The sequence below is a fragment of the Diospyros lotus genome, chromosome 10 (assembly GCF_014633365.1).
Source record: "Diospyros lotus cultivar Yz01 chromosome 10, ASM1463336v1, whole genome shotgun sequence".
NCBI classification, from domain to species: Eukaryota; Viridiplantae; Streptophyta; class Magnoliopsida; order Ericales; family Ebenaceae; genus Diospyros; species Diospyros lotus.
This window is the reverse complement of record NC_068347.1, coordinates 30,617,648-30,640,139: the sequence shown is the minus strand read 5'-3', so window position 1 is coordinate 30,640,139 and position 22,492 is coordinate 30,617,648. Positions and strand designations below refer to the sequence as shown.

The 22,492-nt window shown below is 38.5% G+C and overlaps 1 protein-coding gene across 1 annotated transcript; it reads right to left on the bottom strand.

The window, feature by feature from the left end:
• Positions 1–477: 477 nt before the first annotated feature.
• Positions 478–19,337, bottom strand: LOC127812117 (mitogen-activated protein kinase kinase kinase NPK1). The gene is given in 18 exon segments (XM_052352447.1): positions 478–1,058; positions 1,835–1,902; positions 2,004–2,317; positions 2,420–2,656; positions 2,749–2,950; positions 3,063–3,112; positions 3,212–3,271; positions 3,459–3,498; positions 3,678–3,778; positions 3,913–3,994; positions 17,402–17,484; positions 17,603–17,680; positions 17,801–17,881; positions 18,158–18,228; positions 18,231–18,267; positions 18,339–18,404; positions 18,657–18,698; positions 18,785–19,337. Coding segments are annotated over 18 exon segments (2,055 nt in total). The 5' UTR covers positions 19,103–19,337; the 3' UTR covers positions 478–933.
• Positions 19,338–22,492: the final 3,155 nt, after the last annotated feature.

Here is a 22,492-nt window from a genome sequence, read left to right as displayed (position 1 = left end):
TTAAAAGAAAATCGTGCAAAAACTTATATTTTTAGTTCAATTACCTAATAATTTCATATTTGTTGTCTAAAATTTTAGTTCTTAATGTGAATAATATAAAAATTTAAGTAACTTACACTTCAAGACCTGTAAAATTTCATTATTTACCATGATGTATATCCTCTCACATTTTATAAATTACACTAAATTCCTTTTATTAAATAGACCTTAAGAAATTCATGTACGTATATATATCAAATCATCAAAGTATCTCACATTCTATAATAGCAAGGAACAATCTAATACAACTTTTAAATAGTACTAATAGTGTCATTTTTAAAATGTGAAGAATTCTTCATATATTTGAACCTGGTAGATGCATTCTATATTTTACTCTAAAAACTATTATTGTCAATTACAAGTATATCAAAAAACAAAAAAAGCATACCATATGCACATGACAAGTAAAACCTGCTTCTTGGAAATGACACAAAAGAGTGCTTGGTGAAATCAAACAAAATACACTTCTTTAATGCTTCAGAATTTGCAATAAAAATACATTCCAGAGAAAAAGAAGGGAGAAAAGAATAAACCTTGCTTACAAGAGAAATAGACAGAGGCATCAACAGACCATATATCTGCATGGTTTTTACTGTTGGTTTTCATTACCAAGAGTTCATGCAGATTTGGCTAAGGCGGCCACTGCCTACATATTATCGGACACCACCATCATCAAACCCAACCACATAACAACACACCGAAGCAGATTTTCCCTGACAAGTATGGACAGATCTCTATGCAATTATGCTTGGCTGGTATGCAAATCTAATCGATCCGATCCTTCATACCCGACCTTCTTCCTCACCTCCAACGGGATGGGGGTTTATACTGATATGCTCTCAAAAGGGATGATATATTGATATATGGTATTCAAAGTTGAGCTGTCAGTGATTTCTATGAAGGATCTAAAACATGCGTTTGTTTACCCGCAAATGCAAACCTCGACCGATCTTTTTGCCGACTCGCTATACGGTCTTTCTGGGGTGATGTCTTCGCCACACCTGCTTGGCGCATCATCTCTGCAATGTGCAATTTAAACTGTCATGTTTCAGAAAACAATCTATTTTTATGCAAATGTATAGGTTATCGTAGTTGTACTTTTCACAATTTACCCATAACTGTGAAAGGAATAAGAAAACCTAATATACAGGGAGGGGTTTTCCTTTCCTTCTGTACAACATTTTTGTTTTATACGAGGTTCTCTTCCAATATCTGCACTTCAATATGAGGAAAATGGCTAATAGATCCAAATGTACAGCGTACATATATATGTATGGATGCATGAATACTGCGCATCTCAAAGATCAGCTCATATGCCATCATTCACCTTTGGGATAATTGATAGCTACACTATCAATTAGACAAGATAATAAAGGGACTACCACTTCCTGCCAGTCAGGGAAGCAGCCAATTTTTTTCACCACCGGTGCAATATTACCTATTACTGCATTTATTCATACAAAACTGAAGATAAATATGAAAAGTGTAACCCTGCAGCATGCAAATGAAGTAGAGATTGAGTACAAAAACTCATTGAAATGCTGTGTCCTAGATTGCCAAAGAAGTTTTCATGTTGAGCAATGATTCACTACAGCCTATAAAAGGAGTGGCCTCTCATCTAAGTGCAGTTCACTAAATCAACCAGATCTAATTACGTGTCTTATTGGATGTCCCAGGATCTATGATTCAATAAGCTGGAGGTATGGCAGAAAATGAGATGTCCTAAAGACCAGTACATCCAAAATAAACACAATAGATTTTACTTTTGCTCTATTAGCAGGAAAAATGAACTTACCTCGTTTTCTTTCAAGCTCTTCATAAAGCTCTTTTTCCCATATTCTTTGTCTATCAGAGAAGCTTGCACTGCCAAAAAAGAAAATCAATTTTTATGGTGCATAAGAAAAAATGGTCCAGTCCATGAAAGGAAACATAAATAAGCAAGCATCAGACATCAATGCGCAGACCTTGGACTAATCAACTTCGGACTAGTAGGCTTAGATGGTTGCACTTTGAGCAGAGTTTGACCACTTTCAGTACCAATATTTGACATTTGGGAACGAGTTCCAGATCTAGCAGTGTAGGCAACATCAGCAGCTGCAGAAAGTCTCCTGCTAGGCACCCAGTTAGGTGACCTGCTTTTAGCAGGCAAGTTCAAATTAATTGTAAAATTTTCTTTGTTCTCAATTTCTATCCCTGTAGCACTTGCTGAACCCGCTGCATTCAAAGAGTTGTAGAACTCTTCATAGAGAGGTGTTTGCAACTTCTTCAAGTCTAAAGCCTAAAGCAAATTATAAGAGTGAAAGAGAATAAAATTTCAGGCCTCCTTGTTTATTTTCCAATTTGAAAACAGGTGCAAGTGGTAAGTGACAAGCAATAGCACCTTTTCAACAAGGAATGATCTAATTTTTGACTCAGTAACTTCATCGTCATCGTCAGTTACCAAGGGACACCTAGGAAATGTAAAATCATTGTCGGAACAACCAGAAACTCCAGGACTGTCAGCAGCCTTGTCAACTATTTGAGAAGTTGATGAGTTTGATCCACTCCTCTCCAACTCTGGACTTCCATCAAACTTGCATGGCCAATCATCGTTGGGCTCAGACATAGGATTGAAACTCTAAATTAGCAGAGACAAAGATCATTTGCTTGTTATAGATTGCTATGCAATAAAGAACATAGTACTTGCCAGAGGGCATAAACAGACATTACCTTATTGAAATCATCAGAAAGTAAAGTGGAATCCAACTTCACTGATGCTCCTAGCACAAGATCATCCTCATTATCTATCTGACACAAGTCATCATCACAATTGCTACATCCCCACATTGGTCCTAGTCGTGTGGACTTCTCAGGATATATAGTAGAACACCTCAAACTACTGCAGACATCCTTCAATGGCATGCTATTGTTCCTGATACCAGCATCCATGCTAGAGCATGAATGCAGCCTTGACATGATAATAGTATGGTACAAACAACAATATATCTTGAAAGCATCCAAAATCATTTAAAGGAAACACTCACACTTCATTAAGGTTCACCTCAGGTGATGCCATCCGTTTCTCACAATTTTCCTGACAATTGTAGATAATAAGACAGGAAAACAAGGGTCAAGGCAAGAGGGGAGGAAGCTTAATCATGAAATTTTGTAAGGTCCATGCAGTTACACTTACCAGAACTAAAGCGCGCAATGCATAAGAAGTATCCAGACACTCCCCAGTAACAAATGGATGCTGCAATTCCGGTCCAAAATTTAGATGCAGACAAAAATTATTTATAAAATAAACAGTGACAAAAATTTTACTCCCTAAAAAATCTCAGACCATCAAAGGCAAGAATCCTTCATTCAAATGTAGCCAGTATTTATGTTCGTATGCATAGGTGTAGCTTAATGTATTAGCAGTTCGTAAATTAAGGTACCTGCAGCAAATCTGATGCAGCAGGCCTTAAGTTTGGCTCCCTGCCACCACAATTTGGACATACAAGGACAACATAAAGAAATGAAAACACTTGAAAATTTTCTATATCACCAAATTCCAACAATAGATCAAGTGGCCATTAGTACTTTCCTCAAGGGTTTAATAAAAAACGAAAGCACACAGTCAAGTAAACAGAAGATGGTAAACATGGTGAACTTACTTCTGCAAACATTTTAACAGAAAATCTTTTGCCTCAGTGGAGAGGTGCTCAGGGATTGGAGGATGAGATTTAGTTGTCCCTATATGAAAGAGTGCAGCAACCTGTAAAAAGGAAAAAAAAACACACACACACACAATTTCTGTAGTTCATAAAAAAAAGTACACCTTACTGAGATATTTTAGTGAATACAAAAACTTTTATTTTGAATATAAAAAAAGATTATATCTTTAAGTACCTCTTGATACTGCTGGCTCCAAGGAGGCTTTCCAGTAGCCATCTCAATTACCGTACATCCAACACTCCATATGTCAGCAGAGCTGGAAATGTTGATATCAAAAAACTAACCTTGAATGATCACAACGTAAAGTGTGCAGCAAGTATAGTGTATACAGGTGTTTTTAGTGGAAAGATAGCAAATATTTATTATGCTGGTGAAAGTGAGGGTGTTGCTTGCAAGAAATGTTTGAGCAAGTCAGAGAGGACAGAGTGGGAGACAAGTGAATGAAACAAACAGTCCTAGATGATGCAGAACATTGAAAGGGCGCAATAGAAGAGGACAATTATATAATTTAACATGGCATGTTTAGACATTAAATATTCATATATAATTTAACATAGCATGTTTTAGACATTAAATATTCAAGTCCTAAAACAATAATATTGATAACTAAAATTGAAGAAATACATTTGACTTAATTCTTCACATTTTATCATGTTTTAGTGGTTTGGTGTATTTTGTCAATTTTAAGGTTTACTGATTGCAGGCTGGAAGCCTTAGTGTCACAACCCAAAATCAGAGGCAGTGACCGGCCCCAACCCCTAAGGAGCTATATGTTCCAACAGGAGATGGTAAGCCTTCACAATTTACCAACTCACAAAAAGAATGAAACCTTAACTTCCCAATGCACAATTCCCATGAGATGAGGTGTATGTACTGTAATCGAAGCGTGTCTAGAACATATGTAATAGAATCGTTATGACGACTCTTACCGTCAAAATTGATGCCAACCTATAAAATCTGAAATATTAAGCCAACCACCGGCTTAGTGAGGGGTAAAAAGCATTATAATAGGGGAAAGCATAATCAATGCAACAAATTAATCTCCATGCCATGTCAAGCTCAATATATATAATAACATAATAGATGATGACGAATAAACATGCACATCTAGGAGTTAACCATTTAGAACCAAAATTCACATATTCCATTCTCTTGGGGTGGACTGTACTCTCATTGAATATAAACATGGATGGCGGACTGTACTCTTGCCAACAAAAGGTGGATTGTACTCTCACCCACATGTATACACGGTGCACCAACGACTAACTCTTTTCGTGGTTAGCAATATAGGGTTCTAACTATTTCTCCATTTAACACACATTTCATACTATCATTTAACAATAATAAGTGTCGCATGCAATATATATCCCATATAAGTATCAACATTCACAGTCCGCAATATCATGAGTCATAGTCTTCCCAAATGAAATTTTAGGGAAATGCAATTAACCACACATGTCAATATGCGCAGATCAGACAAGATGGACTCTACTTTCCCAAATGCAGATAAAGAATGAATTCATGCATACTATATAGAATACCAAGATAATGGAAGATATGAATGCAACAATTACCATCATAATACAATTCACCCACTCACTGTGATATGCAAGATTTGGAAGTCTCTCAAACGTCTCTTGGCTGGGGCGCGTCAAAATCACCTATCAAAATTATCAAATCAAATTACATAAGAATTAAATAAATAGAAAATTAAGTCACTTAAGCTTGGACCAAACCCGAAGGCTGCCACAACTAAGCCCGACCCAAAACAATCTATACCAGCCACCAGTAGCCGCCGCCGACCACTGCTGGTAACCACCACAGGTCGGAGGTTTCTACGATTCGAGCCCACCATTAGAACCGCCAAGCCAAAAAGGTTAATATATCTAAAAATGACTAGATCTAACAACTGGATTTTTGAAGATCTAATTTTTAATTTTTCGGCTAGATTTGAAACACACTGCCAGTCGCCGCTGGCCACCATGACCGGCATTTTCTGACGATCAAAGGCGATGACTCAACACCCTTTTGTAGATCGGGGGTGACCAACATACCCTAAAACCAACAAGATTGAACGGCTAGATCTTTGTAGATCTAAGTTAAAGTCTCGGCCAACCCAACCCACGCGCATCTATACATATATATATCACGATTTTTATGCTGAAAATAGGGTTGATGAAGCTAAAGAACTAACCTTCTTGTAGATCAGGGCTACTTTCACAGTGAAAATACGGTCGGATTCAAGATCTAACGATTGGATTTCACGGAATCGATGCTCTTGGAAGAGAGAGAGAGAGAGCTGGTAACGGGAAGAATAGAAGGGGGAAAAGCTGGGAGCTCTATTGCTTTTATATGGCCATATGGGCTTGGCTCCCCCCCCCCCCCCCCTTTGGGCCTTCTCAAAATAAGGCTCAAGGGCTGAGCTTTACAATCTCACCCCCCTTATGGAAAAATTCGTCTTCAAATTTTGACTATAACCTAAGTGTTCAATAAATAGGGGTATTTTTCCTTCATGACGACTTCTGATTCCCACGTGGCCTCATCTTTTGTGTGGTTTTGCAAAATCACTTTTACAAAGACAATATTCTTGTTTCAAAGCCTTCTTACTTGCCTGTCAATGATGTGTTCTGACCGCTCCTTATAACTAAGATCCTTATCTATCTGCACTATCTTAATGGTTGGTGGTAGGACTTAATATGAATCGGGTTCATGCTTCCTCAGCATCGACACATGGAACATCGAGTGGATACTCGCAAAGGCGGAGGAAGATTCAATCGGTATGTTACAGCACCCAATCAGTCCAATATCTCAAATGGGCCTATGTACCTAGGGCTAAGCTTGCCCTTCTTGCCAAAACTCATCACCCCTTTCATGGGTGACACCTTGACATACTCTCTCTCCAACTGCAAATTCCAAGGGATGCCTATGGCGATCCGCATAGGACTTTTGTCTACTCTGGGTTGCTAACAACCTTTCCCTGATTAACCGGATGTGCTCCATTGTCTCGTGGACTTTGGCTGGCCCTACCAATTGAACCTCATCTACCTCAAACCATCCCATTGGAGTTTTACAACGCCTGCCGTACAGGGCTTCATATGGGGCCATTTGGATACTAGTAAGCTTGTTGTTATATGCGAATTTGACTAACGGTAGGTTCTTCTCCCAATCACTCCCGAAATTCATGACACATACTCTAAGCATGTCTTCCAGGGTTTGAATAGTCCGCTTAGATTGTCCATCAGTCTAAGGGTGGAATGTTGTGCTAAAGTTCAATTCCATTCCTAGTGCCTTTTAGAACTCTCTCCAGAATCGAGCGGTAAACTAAGGCCCTCGATCAGAGATAATGGATAGTGGAATTCCGTGCAACCTAACCACATAATTTAGGTATTTTTGAACATATTGAGGTACTATATAGCTAGTGTTTACAGGTATGAATAGGGAGCTCTTGGTCAATTTATCTACAACTACCTATATAGAGTTGCTACCCTTCCTGGATGTCGGTAATCCTATGACGAAATCCATGGTGACACACTGCGCACCGACTTACGAACTTTGCCACATCCTCTTTCAACTTATTCCACCAATACAAGATCCTTATATCTCGGTACATTTTGTTTGCACTAGGGTGTATGGTGTATATCGAATGATGTGCCTCTCTCAGCACACCTTAGGCCATCCACATCAGGAACGCATAAACACGCCCCGCACCTTAAAACCCCTTCAGAGTCCACCATGAACTCCTTAACCTTGTCTTCGTCTTCGCTAACCTTACCTTTACGGGCTACATCCATCAACTTGGCCAAGGATGGATCTCTAGACTGAGCCACCTTAATTTCCTCGACCAAAGTGGAACGAAGTTGGACATGAGCTAAGAACACGTCCATATCGCCCAACCCAAAACACATAACGCTCGCTTCCAAACTATGCAGTTCACGTATTAGAGGTCTCCTAACCTCGACAATGTAGGCTAAATTGCCCATCGACTTCCTACTTAGGGCGTCCGCTACTACATTAGTTTTGTCTGGGTGGTAGTATGGTGCAGTCATAATTCTTGAGGAGCTCCATCCACCTCCTCTGCCTTAGGTTTAAATCTTTTTACTTGAATATATATTTTAGACTCTCATAGTTAGTATAGACCTTGCAGGTCTCATCTAGAGATCGTGGGTGAGGTAGTTTTGCTAATGCCTCTTTAGTTGCCTTGAGACATAGGCAATGACTCGACCATGTTGCATCAAGACACAACCAAGTTTAATCCTAGAGGCATTACAAAAAATGACATAACCACTTTTCCCTGAAAGTAAGGCTAACATCGGAGTCGTAGTTAGACTCTCCTTGGACACCACTAGCTGAACTAAGCCTAGGCCACTTTTTCACGACCTTAATCTTCTTAGGGTCCACCCTGATGCCCTCTTTGGACACCACATGGCTCGAAAACACTACGCTATCCAACCAAAACTCTCACTTCTAGAATTTAGTATATAGCTTATGCTCTCGCAAAGTTTGTAGCACTATCCTAAGGTGTTGTTCGTGCTAGGTATAGGTATCGGTACTTTGCCCTACGTCTAGGTATAGGACCTTCCTCTCTAGAGCGACCTATGATGGTAGCTACCCCTACAGGGAACCCTTTGGTAGTGGACATGGTGTATCAAGGTTATGCAATCACCATGGTTGGGCGAAACACGATAGCTGACTTAATCTTGTTAAGTGATATGGGATTTGATAGTATCTTAGGAATGGATTGGTTAGCCTCTTGTCATGTCACCTTAGATTGTAGGCAAAAGAATGTGTCTTTTGACCCTCCTATTGGAGATCGATTTTGCCTTCAATGGGATCAACCCCCTGTGGCTAAGAACATTATATCCGTTTTAGAGGTGAGAGATCTAATGAATGAGGGGTGTCAGGCGTTCCTAGCTTTGGTACGGGAGACTTAAGAGTCAAAAGGTAAGTTAGGGCAGGTGCCCATAGTGAGGGAGTATTCGAATGTATTTCCCAAAGATTTGTTAGGATTACTTTGGGAACGGGATATAGAGTTTTGTATAGATTTAGCTCCAGAGACTCGATTGATTTTGATACCTCCATGCCGTATGGCTCCAACTGAGCTAAAGGAACTTAAGGTACAAATCCAAGACCTTTTAGACAAGGGCTTCATATGCCCAAGTACCTCACCATGGGAAGCACATGTGCTCTTTGTAGAGAAGAAAGACGGAACCATGAGGCTTTGTATTGACTATAGGTAGTTGAACAAGGCCACTATTAGAAACAAATACCCATTACCCATTACCTTACCATGGGGAGCACCTGTGCTCTTTGTAAAGAAGAAAGACGGAACCATGAGGCTTTGTATTGACTCTAGGCAACAAGCCCACTATTAGAAACAAATACCCATTACCTTGTATAGATGACTTATTTGACCAATTGCAAGGATCGCAATGTTTTTCAAAGATCGACCTTGGATTGGGTTATCACCAGCTTCGTATTAGGGGAGATGACATCCCTAAGACTGCCTTTAGGACCTGTTACAGGTACTGAGTTTTTAATAATGTCCTTTGGTCTTACGAATGCCCCAGTGACATTTATGGATCTAATGAACAGGGTATTTAGACCGTACCTTGATCGTTTTGTCATCAGATTTATAGACGATATATTGATTTACTCGAGACGCCACAAGGAGCACGGACAACACCTTAGGATAGTGCTACAAACTTTGCGAGAGCATAAGCTATAGGCTAAATTCTCGAAGTGTGAGTTTTGGTTGGATAGCATAGCGGTTTTGAGCCATGTGGCGTCCAAGGAGGGCATATCAGGGTGGACCCTAAGAAGATTAAGGTCATGGAAAAGTGGTCTAGGCTTAGTTCAGCTAGTGAGATACGTAGCTTCCTAGGCTTAGCCAGTTACTATCGTAGATTTGTGAAGGATTTTTCAAAGATAGCCTCCCCATTGACCCATTTGACACAAAAGAATGTTAGGTTTGAGTGGTCTGATACGTGTGAGAGGAGCTTCGTAAGACTCAAGGAGAGTCTGACTACAGCTCCAATGTTAGCCTTACCTTCAGGGAAAGGTGGCTATGTCATTTTTTGCAATGTCTATAGGATTGGACTTGGTTGTGTCTTAATGCAATATGGTCGAGTCATTGCCTATGACTCAAGGCAGCTGAAGAGGCATGAGCAAAACTACCCCACCCACGATCTCAAGATGGCAGCAGTGGTGTTCGCCCTTAAGTTATGGTGACACTATCTATATGGTCAAATCTGTGAGATCTATACCGATCATAAGAGTCTAAAATCTATATTCGAGTAAAAGGATTTAAACTTAAGGCAGAAGAGGTGGATGGAGATCCACCTAGGCAAGTTGAGGAAATTAAGGCGGCTTAATCTAGGGATCCATCATTGGCCAAGTTGATGGATGTAGCCCGTAAAGGTAAGGTTAGTGAAGGCAAGGCTAAGGAGTTCATGGTGAACTCTGAAGAGGTTTTAAGATGCGGGGCGCACTTACGCGTTCCTGATGTGGATAGCCTAAGGCAGCTTGTGCTAAGAGAGGACATCATTCGATATACACCATACACCTTGATGCAAACAAAATGTATTGGAATATAAAGACCTTGTATTGGTGGAATAAGTTGAAGGAGGATGTGGCAAAATTCGTAAGTCGGTGCACAATATTTCTGCAAGTGAAAGCGGAGCATCAAAAGCCGAGTGGAGAGATTCAAAAGATACCAATCCCTGAATGGAAGTGGGAGAGACTCACCATGGATTTCGTCGTAGGATTACCGACATCCAGGAAGGGTAGCAACTCCATATGGACAGTTGTAGATAGATTGACTAAGAGCGTCCTATTCATACCTGTAAACACCAGCTATACAGTACCTCAGTATGTTAAAAAATACATAGATTATGTGGTTAAGTTGCACGAAGTTCCACTATCCATTATCTTTGATCGAGAGCCTCAGTTTACCGCTCGATTCTGGAGAGAGTTCCAAAAGGCACTAGGGACGAAATTGAACTTTAGCACATCATTCCACCCTCAGGGAAAGGTTGTTAGCAACCCAGAGTAGACAAAAGTCCTATGTGGATCATCGTAGGCATCCCTTGGAATTTGCAGTTGGGGATAGAATATATCTCAAGGTGTCATCCATGAAAGGGGTGATGAGATTTGGTAAGAAGGGCAAGCTTAGCCCTATGTATATAGGCCCATTTGAGATATTGGACCAAGTGGGTGCTGTAGCATACCGATTGGATCTTCCTCCTGCCTTTACAAGTATCCACTCAGTGTTCCATGTGTCGATGTTGAGGAAAGCATGAACCTGATCCATATCAAGTCCTTCCACCACCAACTATTGAGATAGTACAAATAGATAAGGATCTTAGTTATGAGGAGCAGCCAGAACTCATTATTGACAGGCAAGTAAGAAGGCTTCAAAACAAGGATATTGTCTCCGTAAAGATGGTTTGGCAAAACCACAGAGAAGATGAGGCCACATGGGAATCAAAAGTCGCCATGAAGGAAAAATACCCCTATTTGTTGGGTTATAGTCAAAATTCAAGGACAAATTTTTCTATAAGGGGGTGAAATTGTAAAGTCCATCCCTTGGGCCTTATTTTGAGAAGGCCCAAAGGGGGAGGGGGGGAGCTAGGCCCATATGACCATATAAAAGCCCTAGGGCTCCCAGCTTTTCCCCCTTCTGTTCTTCATGTTACTAGCTCTCTCTCTTTCTCCCTCTCTCATTCTCTTCCAAGAGCACTAATTCCGTGAAATCCAACCGAATTTTCACCTTGAAAGTAGTCCCGATCTATAAGAAGGTAAGTCCTTTAGCTTCATCAGCCCTATTTTCAACATAAAAATTGTGATATATATATGTATATCCGCGTGGGTTGGATTAGCAGAGACTTTAAACTTAGATTTACAAAGATTTAGCCGTTAGATTTTGCTGGTTTTTGGGTATGTTGGTCGAAGGGTAAGGGTGTTGAGTGGTCACCTTGGATTGTAGGAAAATGCTGGTCGTAGTGGCCGACTGCGACTGGCAGTGTGTTTAAAATCTGTTCGAAAAATTGAAAATTAGATCTATAAAATCCAGATGTTAGATCTAGCCCATTTTTAGATATATTAACTTCCTTGACTTGGCGATTCTAATGGTAGGCTCGGATCGTAGAAACCTCCGGCCAACGATGGTTACTGGCCGCCGACAGTGGTCATCGACGACTATTGGTCGTGGTGGCTGGTATAGACTGTTTTGGGTCGGACTTAGTTGTGGCAGTCTTCGGGTTTTGGTCCAAACTTAGGTGACTTAATTTTCTATTTATTTAATTCTTATGTAATTTGATAATTTTGATAGGTGATTTTGACGTGCCTCAGTTAAGAGGCGTTTGAGGGATTTCCAAATCTTGCATATCACGGTGAGTGGGTGAATTGTATTATGGTAATAATTGTTACATTCATATCTTCCATTATCCTGATATTCCATATACTATGCATGAATTCATTCTTTATCTGCATTTGGGAAAGTAGAGTCCATCTTGTCTAATCTGTGCATATTGACACGTGTGGTTGATTGCATTTCCTTAAAATTTTCATTTGGGAAGACTGACTCATGATATTACGGACTGTGAATGTTGACGCGTGTGGTTGATTACCCCTTAATATTTAGATTTTGTAGGTTGTGCATCAATTTTGACAGTAAGAGTCGTCGTAACGATTCCATTACATATGCCTTAGACCCGCTCCAGTTACAGTACATACACCTCATCTCATAGGAATTATGCATTGGGAAGTTAAGGTTCCATTCTTTTTGTGAGTTGGTAAATTGTGAATTATTGTAATTACATGATGAATATGGAGCAGAGGGCACTTTAGTTTCTATTAGAGTAATGGAATTGGATTATAACTTATTTGAAATGTTTTAATGTCAGCAGGTTTTGAAAATGGTAAGGCTTACCATCTCCTATTGGAGCATATAGCTCCTTAGGGGTTGGTGCTAGTCATGGCCTCTGATTTTGGGTCGTGACATATACAAGTAATGTTTTTGTGATCATGTAATCTTTCTTGGGTTTATTAGTTATTCAATGAGGTGGAGAGAAGGATGGAGTACTTCTTGAAGTTATTTAATGAAGGTGGAGAAACAAGTGTTATGTCCAGGCAGCTTAGTAAAACTTCGAAGAAGATAGAAATTACATGTTGTGTAGACATATATGTCCAAATGAAATAAAACAAGCAATAAGAAAGATAAAGAATTGTAAAGCAATTGGACTAGATAATATACAAATAAAAGTATGGAAATGTATGGGAGAAAAGGCATTTTTTTGGTTAATTAAATTATGTAACGTGATCCTTGAATAAAGGAATTGTTCAGGAAGAGTAGTTCAGTCCCTATTTACAAGAATAAAGGAATTGTTCAAAGTTGTGGAAATTATAGAGGAATTAAGCTAATGAGCCACGCTGCAAAACTTTGAGATATAGTGATTGAACAAGAATGAGGAGAGAAACCAAAGATGTTGGAAAACCAATTTGGTTTCATGCATGGTAGATCAACAACGAAAGCTAACAAGGATTAAGAAGAAACCAAGGCATCAGAAAACCAATTTGATTTTGTGCCTAGTAGATCAACAATGAAAGAAATATGCACTTAATGAAAAGGCATAGATATAAACAAAAGGATTTACATATGGTATATAAGTTTTTGACAATTCCTAGAGAAGTCTTATATAGGGTTTTAAAGAAGAAATATGTCCAAACACTTACAAACAGATTAGTAGACATCTATCATGGAGCAGAAACATGTGGAAATATGCGCAAGAACATGTAGGAAGATACTAGGGTTTTTTCAATTACAATAGGATTACATCAAGGATCTGCATTAAGCCCTCATCTATTTGCATTAATAATGGATGAACTAGCTAAACATATCCAGGTAGAAGGGTGGATGATCTTATGGAAGAACTAGTAGACTAGTCATAAAAATCTAAAAAATAAATAAAAGCTATTAAATCTAAATTTCAATAATTAAACAAAACCTAGATTCTAATATGAAAAATTCAAATTTCACATCAAAATCGTTTTTTTGATAAATCTCATCCAAAATGTTCATGTTTGTTGTTATAATGATGGAAAACTGATGGAGTGTTGGTTGTTGTAATGGTGGCAGTTTTGAAATTGATGGAAGCTATGGATTGGCATTTGCTTTGATACCAAAACTGATGCAGGACAGCAAGGAAGATTGCAGAAAATTGTAGAGAAGAAGAAAATAAATGGAGAAGTGAAAGGGGAAGAAGAAGGAGAAATAGAGAGGGAGAGGGAAACCCAAGAGAGATGCGGAGGTTTCAGAACAGAGAGGAATCTATAATCTTACCCCAAATCAACTACTTAAATTCTTATTACATCATCTAATGCCTAGTTATAAGATAAGAATTTTCAAATTACAACCACACGAATGCTAAATCTTCAGTCATTTCTATTTTGTCATTGTGCCCTTCTAATTCATATCATACTTAAAGTCTCCACCAAGTTTTCTTTTTTCCTACATCTTTTTTCTAAATATTTGTTCTACTCCATCCACTGTCCTTACAAAAGTCTCTATTTGCCTTCGTCTTACACGATCAAACCACCTTGATCATGTCTCATGCAGCTTATTTTCAATAGGAGCCACTCCAACCTCATGACAAATGGAGAAATAGAAAGAAATGAGGGGGAAAACAAACAAAATATTAGAGGGAAGCAAAGTAATGAGGGAGAAACAAAGAGAAAGCAGGGAGAGAATTGAAGAGGAAAGAGAGAACTTGAATTCTGATATATTCTGATTTGATATCCTCCCAAACTATGGCATAGCTTTTTATATATAAAGCTATCCAACAGTTACCACTTCCACTACTAGTTCATAACTGTAAATAACAACTGAATAAAAAATAACTTCAACTGCTCCTAATTCATCTAGATCGTGACATTCCCTTCCCTAAGAAATCCAATAACTAGCCATCGTTTCTTCATCCAATCTCTGCTTTCACTATCTGATTCATTCTTCTTAGACTGTTCTTTCTAGTGATTTCCTTAATGGTGCCTAAAAGATCAACAAAGTCTTTTGCCCGTGGACAAATTTTAACTTCTTTTTTCCTCCTCTCTGGCTTTATCCAGTAAATCCTCAATTACTAGCTTTGCATTGGCATCAGGTATTTAAGGGGTACCTACTCTTCCAAGAATAGCATACTTGAAATCTTCAAAATCCAAAGTTGATGCAATCGTAACCTTCCCAACGTCATAGCATCTTTTGCTTCTTGTTGGCTTGCACACACCAAAGGTTCATCTTCAATAGATATCTCCTCCAAGGGTGTTGTAATGATTTTTCTTGCAACTTCCATTCCTTTCTTGGCATCCAATTCAAAATGTTTTGCAGCTTCTTGCAAGTTAGAAATCTGAGGAAGGACTTCGACACCAGTTTCCTCACATATGAATGATCTTTCAGTCGAAATTGCCTAATTCAGTGCAAGTAATTCATCAGCTTCTTGCAAACTGGAAGCATTAGGTAGGATTCCAGTGCTTGCTCTAATTGGTTCTACAATGGAACTTGAAAGAAATTCCACTGATAAGCTAACCTAAAACCTCTTTAAAATTATAATCATTAAGTTGTCTATCTTTTTATTGAATTTTTCCTTGAATATTTTCTCTAGCGACTGCATTTTTTCAAGAGTTCATTCAGCTATCTACACAGTTCAAATTCTTCAAAATTAACTTTGAACCATAGCCAAGAATCGACTACTCAAATACCACTTGTCAGGAACCCAATCCTAACTATGGTTTTCTTCGAAAATTGAATTGACAGAGAGGGAGAAATAAAAAGAAATGAGAAGGAAATAGACAAAATAATAGAGAGAAGTAGAGAAATAAGAGAGAAACAGAGAGAAAGTAGGGAGAGAATTGAAGAGAAAATAGAGAACTTGAATTCTGATATATTCTGATTTGATATCCTCCTGAACTATTTACATAGCTTTTTATATATAAAGCTATCCAACAATTATAACTAACCAACAGTTACCACTTCAACTACTCCATTACACCCAACTACTCCTAATTCATAACTATAAATAACGACTAAATAAAAAATAACTACAACTGCTCCTAACTCATCTAGGTTATGACATAACCTCATTTCTACTTTTATCTTTTCTTGTAGGGTTTCATCTACTCTCCTCATAAGAGTAGTTTATTCATGTAACATCCTGCATCGATAGGAAGGACCGAAACAACTTATTCTAATGGGTCTACGTGAACTTCCCAGGGGGTCACCTATCATTGAGCTTCCCTAGCTCAAACACGTTTAACCCGGGAGTTTCTTGCCTACATTCAGCCCAAAATGTATCCAATTGGTATTGTTTCATTCCTTACTTATACTCGATATATACTACCCTTCTCTAGGCTCTTGGGGTATTACATTCTCCCCCCCTTGAGCACATGACATCCTCGTCATGCGACGTTACAACCGGTCCCAGATCTCCCCCTTTCGCATGGCCGATGTGGGATTCGCCTAAGGTGTCTACACGCACCCCCCTTAGGGACTTAGCGTCATCGTTGAGGTTTGCCCCACCACCGCGCTCAGAGACTCAGGGGTCAGCTCTGATACCACCTGTAACATCCTGCATCGAGCGATAAGAAGGACCGAAACAACTTACCATGATAAGCCTACGAGAACTTCCAGGGGGTCACCCATCCTTGAGCTTCTCCACAATAAGAAGGATCGGAACAACTTACCCTGATAGGCCTACGTGAACTTCACAGGGGGTCACCCATTCTTGAGCTTCCCCAGCTCAAACACGGTTAACCCGGGAGTTCTTTGCTTACATTCAGCCCAAAAGGTATCCAGCTGGTATTGTTTCATTCTTTACATATCCTCGATATATATTACCTTTCTCTAGGCTCTTGGGGTATTACAATTCATCTTCTTCTTACATGATTAGATCATCCTATTGTATGTCACGCATCTTATCTTTAGTAGGAGCCACTTCGACCTTACGATGAATAATATCATTTCTACTTTTATCCTTTCTTGTATAATGGCACCTCATTCATAACATCCTCATCTCTGTTAAGTTGATATCTTGTGCATGTCAATGCTTTACTATCCAACATTCTATGCCATACAATGAAGTTGGCCTTACAATTATCTTATGGAATTTTCCTTTTTGTCTTCAATTGAATGTTACTTCCACATAAAACGTTGGATGCAAGTTTTCATTTTAACCATCTTGCTCGAATTATATGAATGACATCTTCATTTATCTCCCCATCTTTTTTTATGCTTGATTCAAGATATTTGAACAGATATTTTCTTGGAATAACTCAATCTTCAAGTTTTACCATAACATCAACTACACTTGTATTTTTACAAAAGTTGCATTCTATACATTCAATTTTCAATCTACTTAAATTAAAACATTTATATTCTAAAGTGTTTCTCCATATCTTGAGTTTAGTATTCGCTCATTCTTTTGTCTCATCTCCAAAATTTAAACAAAACCTAAATCCTAATTTTAGAAATTCAAATTTCTCATCAGAATACCATTTTAATCCATTAGGATGAGTTTTAGATAGCATTCCATTTATACAAATAGAAATTTGTGACTCAAACAGAAAGACAGAAGGTAAAAGTGCTTCACTACAAGCATAGACTTATTAATGTACTCACAAACTATGCCCTGTTTGAAGAATGACTTCAGGAGCCATCCAATAAGGAGTACCCTTCATTGATTTCGCACCAGTCATAGTAACCTACAGCAAAATGCATGCATTGGGTACGGATTATTTCAAAAGTATATAACCTTGGAAAGAAATAAGGAAATCACTAGAAAAAGAAGTCAAAAATGAATACAACGGAAACAATTCATACCAGTTCAACAACTTTCTTTGATGCACCAAAGTCTGCAAGTTTTATGCATCCTTTATTATCAACAAGGATGTTTGCTCCCTAGAAGACATGTCAGACATGCATGCCAATTAGCAAGAATGCATGGTGCACCCACCAATAAAGATGGATAAACAGACAGGTTTATTCTTGGTAAGTACCATTCACAAGAAGGTGAAATACCTTGATGTCCCTATGCATAATTCCATTTTTGTGAAGGTATTCCAACCCCAACAATAATTGTTTTGTGTACATTCTTATAACCTGCTCAGAGTAACAAATACATAAGAAATTTCAAATAAAAAATCTCAAATGTCAAAGTCTAAAAGAAAAGAATTCAAGTTATTAATTACTTGTTTTGCTTGCATTCTCTTATCCTACTCGGGAAACTGATATGAAAGGAAACTTCAATCTTCTAAAAAGAAAATATTAAGTTAAATCCTTAGGGCAAAAAGCTATTCATGTGCCTTCTTATACTCAGCTTAGCATATGCAAAATTGGAGCAACTTTGCAACTCATTAATAAGCGTCAGTCACTTACAGACTCAGGGAACGAACCAAATTTTCCCAGAAGGGATGAGATAGATCCACCCGGAACAAATTCCAACAAATATTCAGTGATTCCTCTTCTCTTGCAGTTCCCAAGTATCTCTTAACAAAAAATAACAGTTAGACAAATTCTGCAACCACCACTTCAGTAAGAATACAAATTAACTACTTACAACAATGTTTGGATGTGAGAGATTCTTAAGAAGCTTCACTTCTTCCTCCAACTCTCTAATGTGGGCCTATTAGCAAATTCAAACACAAAGAAGGGGTCAAAAAAAGTTAAGAAAGTTATATTTGAAGAAAAAATCAAAATAAAAAAACTTATGTAAATCAACCGAAGCAAAAATCTTCAAAGCTAAAGTTAGAATTTAAAGATTACATGCCAAAGGCAGTTCTCCATAGAGAGGTTGTACGAATCACAAACATATTTCATGTCAGTTGGAAGTGTGAATAAAACAAGCAATTGGACATCAAGAAGTCTGAACTCTAACCTGTGTTTTCTCTCTCGAAACACTGTTGGCAGCAATTGAAACCTACGAAAATGATCAACGCCATTTGTTACGACGTGGAACACACCAAAATCGTTTCGAAAAATTGACACAGAAGCATAAAAACGAACCTGCTTGACGGCGAGAAGCTCTCCAGAATCGAGATTCATTCCCATGTAAACCCTTCCAAATGCTCCGCAACCGATCAATTCACCTTTCCTCCACCGGATCGGCGGCGCGTCGTCCTTCTTAATTCTGGTGGCTTCAGCTCTAGCGACCGGAGGCAGCGCCGGGAGCTGCGGCTTGGAGAAGAGTCCAATTCGCGATTTCCGAATGCTGGAGCCGATCTTCTCGACAAAGCCTCCGAGTCCGAGTCCGCCACCATCGTCGCCGACGCCGGAGGGCTTGAACACCAATGACCGACGAACCGAACCGATGAGGTCTTGCATTGGCGTTCGGGATCACGAGATTTGGAACCTCAGGGAGATTAGATTACTAATACTAGGGTTTGAAGAACAGTTGCATTTCGCCTTACACAGTGGGGAGAGATTTGGAGGGGGGAAAGTAATGCAGAGTCGTTATTTTTCAAAAATAAATAAATCGGGAAATAGACGTTGAATGCGTACAGTATTCTTAATTGTCCATTTTGCCCATTCTGTTTGAATTCTTTGCACTTAACGACTCGTTTGAATTCTTGCAACGTTGATGCCATTGCGTCTTCCAATGGCTTAAAAGTTAAAAGTCAGGTGACAAGTCGAATTGTAGGGGAGAGGTGTGATTGGACAATAAATTAAAAAATATATGTTATAATTGTTAAATAATATGTTTAAATTTTTTTAACAAGTGCTTAACAGAAAAGAATAATGAAAACTAAAAATAAAATTAAACATTTATGGCCAGAAATAAAAATAAGAAAAAATATTAATGCTAATAGTTACTTAAATATTGTATTTTATTTTTAAATAAAATTACTTTATTAATCAATAAAATATTATAAATTATAATACATTAATAAAAATGTTTTTAATAAAAAATAATATACCGTAAATATATTTTATCTTAAGTCGTTCTACAGAGGTTCGACGGGCCTATCGAGCGACTCACAAAAAGGGGGTAAAAAGATGATTTTACCCCACTATGCTGCTCTTGTCTCTCTTGCCATGGTCGTTGCCGTCGTGCCTGCCTGATTGATAATCGATAAGGCGAGACGAGGCGATGGCAACAATAAAGGCGAGGTGAAGACAACGAGGCGACGGCAACAGCCATGGCAAGGAAGACAAGAGCAACAGGGGCAGGGTAAATCCATGGAAGGGGAAGGAGAGAGCAGGACGTGGGGGCAAAATTATCTTTTTGCCCCATTTCAATAATCAGCCTGTAAGTCTGTCGGGCTTTTATAGAATTTTCTTTTATCTCGAACACTTAACTAATTTTAAGATAATAATAATTAGTATTAGTATTATAAAAAAAATATTATTCGTCTTTTTAATTGTATTTTTTAATATTTTTTCATAAGACGTCGTAAAGATATATCATTTTGTCCCTTTCGTGGACGTCTCGTCGGCCGTGGCGGAAGAGGGAGAGGCATTATCAGGAGCAGACAGACGAAGGTCGAATTCCAAAACCCAATACCAATACGATTACATGTTCTTAATCTGAAACTCTCCACAACTTTTAACATCTCTCCGTTCGGCTTTTCACCACTTTCCAGGTCTTCAATCTCCCTTCGCAACTGCAACTACAGAGTGCCAAGAAAGAGTGAATCATGGAGTTTGGTCTTGAATCGTTATCAGAAGCAACATCGGGAGCCATTGGAGCGCTGGTGAGCACCACTGTGCTCTACCCTCTGGACACCTGCAAGACCAAGTACCAAGCCGAAATTCGAGCTCAAAATCAGCAAAAATACAGGTCTCTTCAGTGTGTATAACCCGTTCTTTTTTTCCATTTTAGCTCTTCTGCTATTCATGGCGACTTGCGCTGTTTCTGGATCTGGTTTGCGTGATTGCACTTGTATTGATTTTTTCTAGCTTATTTCACTAAATGAAGCTTATCTTGGCTTAATTCAGACCATCATTCAATGGATTTAGGTTTTGGATGCTTTACGATTGATTTTTAGAGGCTGTTACAGGCTTAGCATTTTTATCAATAGCTTTTAAGTTATTTAACTTTTATGTTAAAAGTTAGATAGTGTTTAAGTTGATATATGTTGTGTTTCCATATTGTACTTGTTGGTTTCACCATATCAACTAAGTGATGGAACACAACTATATCAATTATCTTCATTCACCACCCACCACCATCTCATGAAACTTCTCCATGTGAAGATGGTTCAAACTTCATTTCATCATTACTCTGCCAGGAGATATTATCCACTTGTCGGTCCCAAGCCCGGATAAAGAAGGAGGGTTGCGTTAGGTAGCCGACAACCAGCGTAAAACCTAGTCGGATCCAAATATGAATTCTAGACAAACTATCTGTTGGGATGTAACCCACATAAAAGTCTAGAATTCATGTAGCCAACCCCACATAGTGGAATAACAGCTGGATATGTTGTTGTTGTAGTGTTTAAGTTGATAATGTATTTGGGGAGATGTGCTTTTAAGCTATCAATTATTAGTTATGTGTTTGGTTTGGAATAGCTGATAAGTTATCAAAACTTGATAAAAAGACTAAAATAGACATGGTGTTAAATGATGTAAAATTTTATCATTAAATATTAATAAATTATACATAATTATTAAACATATATTAATACAATATTATTATATATATTATATATGTTATATATATACATATAACTATTGTTATATATATATAATATATACATACACGCAGTGATTGGCGCAGAGGAGATGATGGTGGCAACGGTAGCGGGCATTGCGATTGGGGCGGAGGAGATGGGGGCAGCGGCGGTCCAAGCGAGGGGGTGATGGCATTTGCGACGGCAGATCTGTTGCAGATGGCGCGACCCACCGTAACAGATCTGTTGCAGGAGCAGTGATGACGCGACCCACCGTAACAGATCTATTGCAGGAGCAATGATGGCGCGACCCACCGTAAGGAGGCAGCTTGCGACGGCCTAGATGGGCGACGACGGTTGGCGAACCAAAAAGAAGATGAAAATGGCAGAAGAGAGAAGGGAGGAGAAGATGCAACGGTAATAGAGGGACAAGTATGTAAATATGTAAAATATTTGAGGGCAAATTGGTACTTTAATCGGTTAACTTAGTAGCGTTTTTTGCAAAAGCTGGGGGTACCAACTTTTGCAAAATGCTATTATAACCGCTTTTAAGTTGTGTAGCTTTACGCTACATGTGGTTGCCAAACACTTAAACATAAAACACTATCTAGCTTATATGCTGCTTATGCAGCTTATAAGCGGTCAAATCGCTAAGCCAAACAATCTCTTAAGCATCGATTCGTGTCTTTTCTTTTTCTTTTTTTTTTTTTTGTGGTGATTTAAGTCCAATTCGGTTTGTGCATTATTTGACTCTCTATCATGGATTAGGATGTGCTTTGAGATATTCCTTGTTGAGGTCTTGACTTTGATTCCCAGTGGTATTTTAAATTCAACATGGTGAATTATATCACGCTTTAATAATTGTTGGACTTTCCAGTTTCGTCAGCTTCACTCTCCTATAAATTAAGGAAATGATGAAAACATCCGTCCGATCGTCCGTTTGCATAATGTAGTTGACAAAAGGTTAATGTTAGGTCACTGGAACAGTTTTCTTGGACAGAAATTATGCCACACAATCTCACACACTCATGAGTTTGATCTTAAGAACAGATTCAATGAATCAACAGAAACGATAAACAAAAACAAAATTAAAACAAATAAG